At 52.4% G+C, this 2967-nt stretch overlaps 1 protein-coding gene across 1 annotated transcript; it reads right to left on the bottom strand.

The window, feature by feature from the left end:
• Positions 1 to 900: 900 nt before the first annotated feature.
• LOC101762885 (4-hydroxyphenylacetaldehyde oxime monooxygenase) lies at positions 901 to 2816 on the bottom strand. Its single transcript, XM_004952464.3, has 2 exons — positions 1785 to 2816; positions 901 to 1660 (listed from the first exon to the last, which is right to left on the bottom strand). Exons 1-2 carry the CDS (start codon positions 2730 to 2732, stop codon positions 1037 to 1039), a joined length of 1572 nt encoding a protein of 523 aa, XP_004952521.1. The 5' UTR covers positions 2733 to 2816; the 3' UTR covers positions 901 to 1036.
• Positions 2817 to 2967: the final 151 nt, after the last annotated feature.

The following is a 2967-nucleotide window of genomic DNA, read 5'->3' as shown; positions in this document are numbered from 1 at the left end:
CGGTATGCAAAACATTTCTACTGGCAGTTAACTTATTCCAACTGGCGTTTTTCAAACCACTAATTGCTCACTACTACAAATAGACTATTTCTACGAAGGATCAATATCCGCCAGTGGAAATATATTTCTATTGGCAGCTCATTCTTAAGAGATTTGCTAGCAGAAATCATTTTTCCATTGGCGGCTCACCCACAAGTGGAAATGGATTTTTTCAGTTAGTTATGGTGTAATGCAAACTAGCTTTGCCTGGAAAGCTAGAACTCTAGGATTTAACCTTTGTTAGTACCAATTGATCACCACGGTTTGGTGGTCAATTAGGCAAGGTTGGATGCATTTGCTCATGTTTAAGGATATGCCTTGGTTAATCACTACTGCAATAAGGGAATACGGACAGTTCAAAATTTTATTTTTTGTCAGAACTTTCGAACCGGGGTGTAAATATTTATATCGTCGGTTACAAATATAAATCCGACTCACTGTACAATTTCTGATCCGAAAGATGACCTGCCGGTAAAAAGTACTTGGACATTTCCACCGGTACCGTGATGCAAATTTCATGATAATGTCACTAGAAAGTTGTGTATCGCTCTCCCTTGGCTCATCGTTACTTCGTTAGTTCCTTTCGTGAATACAGCTTTCACTACCGGTTCTTGAACCCGCTGCATGCACCTGGTATGAAAATCGGTTCCAAAAGGGGGTTACAAACTAGTTTCATAGAAGCCAGTTCTAATAGGATAGTAAATTTAGATTATGATGAAGAAAAAAGTTCATTTTAATCCTATTTTTGCAAAATAATGTGATATACCCCAAACCCTAAAATCCACATACAAAATAATAATTATCGCTAGAAAGGCCGAGAAAATGTTATTGTAATTCATTACATTCTATACAAGCAACATGTCATTATAAATTATTTCTTTATTCTCTATGTAGCTATATGTCCAAGAATTTATTGGCAGGTCGTTGCTGGTTTACACGACACTTTTCTACCCTTGGCGACACCGACCTTTCCATTCAAATACTGATCACTCGCTTTCTATTCAAGGCCGCGGCGGTACACGGTGGGCACGAGCACGAGCGGCGTCTTGCGGTGGCAGACGAGCCTTCCTTCTTCCTCCATGCTCACATCGTCCGCCGTCCTCCCCTCCGGGAGCGCCCACTGGAAGCCGAAGAGCAGAGTGGCGAGCGTGAACTCGACGGTGGCCATAGCCATGGACATGCCCGGGCATATCCGCCGCCCCGTGCCGAACGGCATCAGAACAGGGTGCTCTCCCTTGAAGTCCGCCTCGTTCGTCTCGAACCTATCCGGGTTGAACTCCTCCGGGTCGTCGGGCCAGTTTGCCGGGTCCCGGCCGATCACCCACGCGTTCACATAGATCCTTGTCTTCGCCGGCACGTCGTACCCGCCGATCTGGATGTGCCGCATGGTCTCCCTCGGCAGTAGCAGCGGCGTCGGCGGGTGCAGCCGCAGGGTCTCCTTCACCACCATCCTGAGGTAGCTGAGCTTCGTCATGTCGTCCGGCTGCACCCTGTCCCCGCCGCCCACCGCAGCCCTGATCTCGGCTTGCGCCTTCTTGAGCACGCGTGGCTTCCGGATCAGCTCCGACATCGCCCACAGTATCGTCGTCGCATTCGTGTCAATACCGGCGACGAACGTCGACTGCTCATAAAAAAATGTCATGCATCAGGGTGACTAATATTATTACTAGCTTTGATCGATACTTTTTTTTTTCTTTCGGAAAAAAAAAACTGTTAAGTGTGAAATTTGTTAACGGTGTACGTACAAAAATTATGGCCTTGACGTGGTCCTTGGTGAAGCTGAACGTGCCACAGGGCTTCTTCCACAGGTCGATGAGGACGTCGACGAGGTCGCCGCCGTTCTCAGGAGGCGCGCGCTTGGGGTCCAGGTGCTGTTCGATGACCATCTCGAAGAAGGCGTCGAGCTGCCTGAAGATTCGCTCGCGGCGGGCGATGAAGCCGGTGAGGCGGTCCACGAGGCGGCCGATCGCTTTGGGGAGAAAGTCCTCGGCGGAGGATCCCGAGCCGGATAGCATCTCCATGACATCGTCGAGCGCGTCCTGGAAATTCTTGTTCTGGGAGAACTTGTCGCTGCCGTAGATGTTGCCGAACGCCACCATGCCGATGATCCCGTCGGAGAGGCTCAGGACGTGCTCGTCCAGCGCCACCGGCTTTCCTTCCGCATGACTCAGGGTGCTGATCAGCTTCTCCACCTGGTCATGGCGTGCGTACCATGCCGCCTTGACGCGGCGCGCGCTGAGGAGCTCGACGGTGAGGAGCTTGCGCGCCTCGCGCCAGTAGGGGCCGTAGGGCGCGAACGCCACGTTCTTGAGGTCGTAGGTGAGGCGCTTCGTCCCCGGGGACACGGGCCGCGTGCAGCAGTCGAGGTCGTGCGCCTTGAGCGCCTCCCACGCCGCCTCCGCCGACGATATCACCACCGCCGGCGCCTTGCCGAGCTGCAGCTGCATCACCGGCCCGTGGACCCGCGCCAGGTCCCGTAGGGCCCGGTGCGGCAGCGGGCCGAGCTGGTGCAGGTTGCCAAGGAGGGGCACCGTGGCGGGGCCTGGTGGCAGCTTGAGCCCTTTTTTTCCGGACGAGCTGCGGCTCCGGATCCTCGTCAACAGGAGCAGGGAAATGGCGGAGAGAAGTGCGAAGAGGACGGGCTGCCATTGTTGGGGTAGGGAGAGGAGCAGCGAGGTGAGTGAGATCGCCATTTATTTGGGCAACTAAGTACCTCAGCTATCCCGTGTACGCGTGTGTCGGTGAATTTTGCTCCAAGTATGTTGAGCAAAAGAACACAACGGATTTATAGGCACGTATGATTGTGAGCGAGCACATCACCGGACTGCTAGCTAAGTCTAGTGCAACGACTTGTTGACAAATCTAGTCTTTTTACCGGCTGGTCGACGCTATCTGTTGACTCGATTCTATCCTTTTGATTGACAACAC

The sequence above is a fragment of the Setaria italica genome, chromosome I, assembly GCF_000263155.2.
Source record: "Setaria italica strain Yugu1 chromosome I, Setaria_italica_v2.0, whole genome shotgun sequence".
Classification (NCBI taxonomy): Eukaryota; Viridiplantae; Streptophyta; class Magnoliopsida; order Poales; family Poaceae; genus Setaria; species Setaria italica.
Note: the sequence above shows the minus strand (reverse complement) of the source record. Positions and strands in the feature narration are given on the sequence as shown.

Excerpts from the sequence above, each read along its gene's own strand:
- LOC101762885 (XM_004952464.3), bottom strand. The coding sequence starts at position 2,732 with ATGGCGATCTCACTCACCTCGCTGCTCCTCTCCCTACCCCAACAATGG. Across the intron at positions 1,661-1,784 it reads ACGTCAAGGCCATAATTTTT|TCGACGTTCGTCGCCGGTAT; the intron begins GTACGTACACCG and ends TTTTATGAGCAG.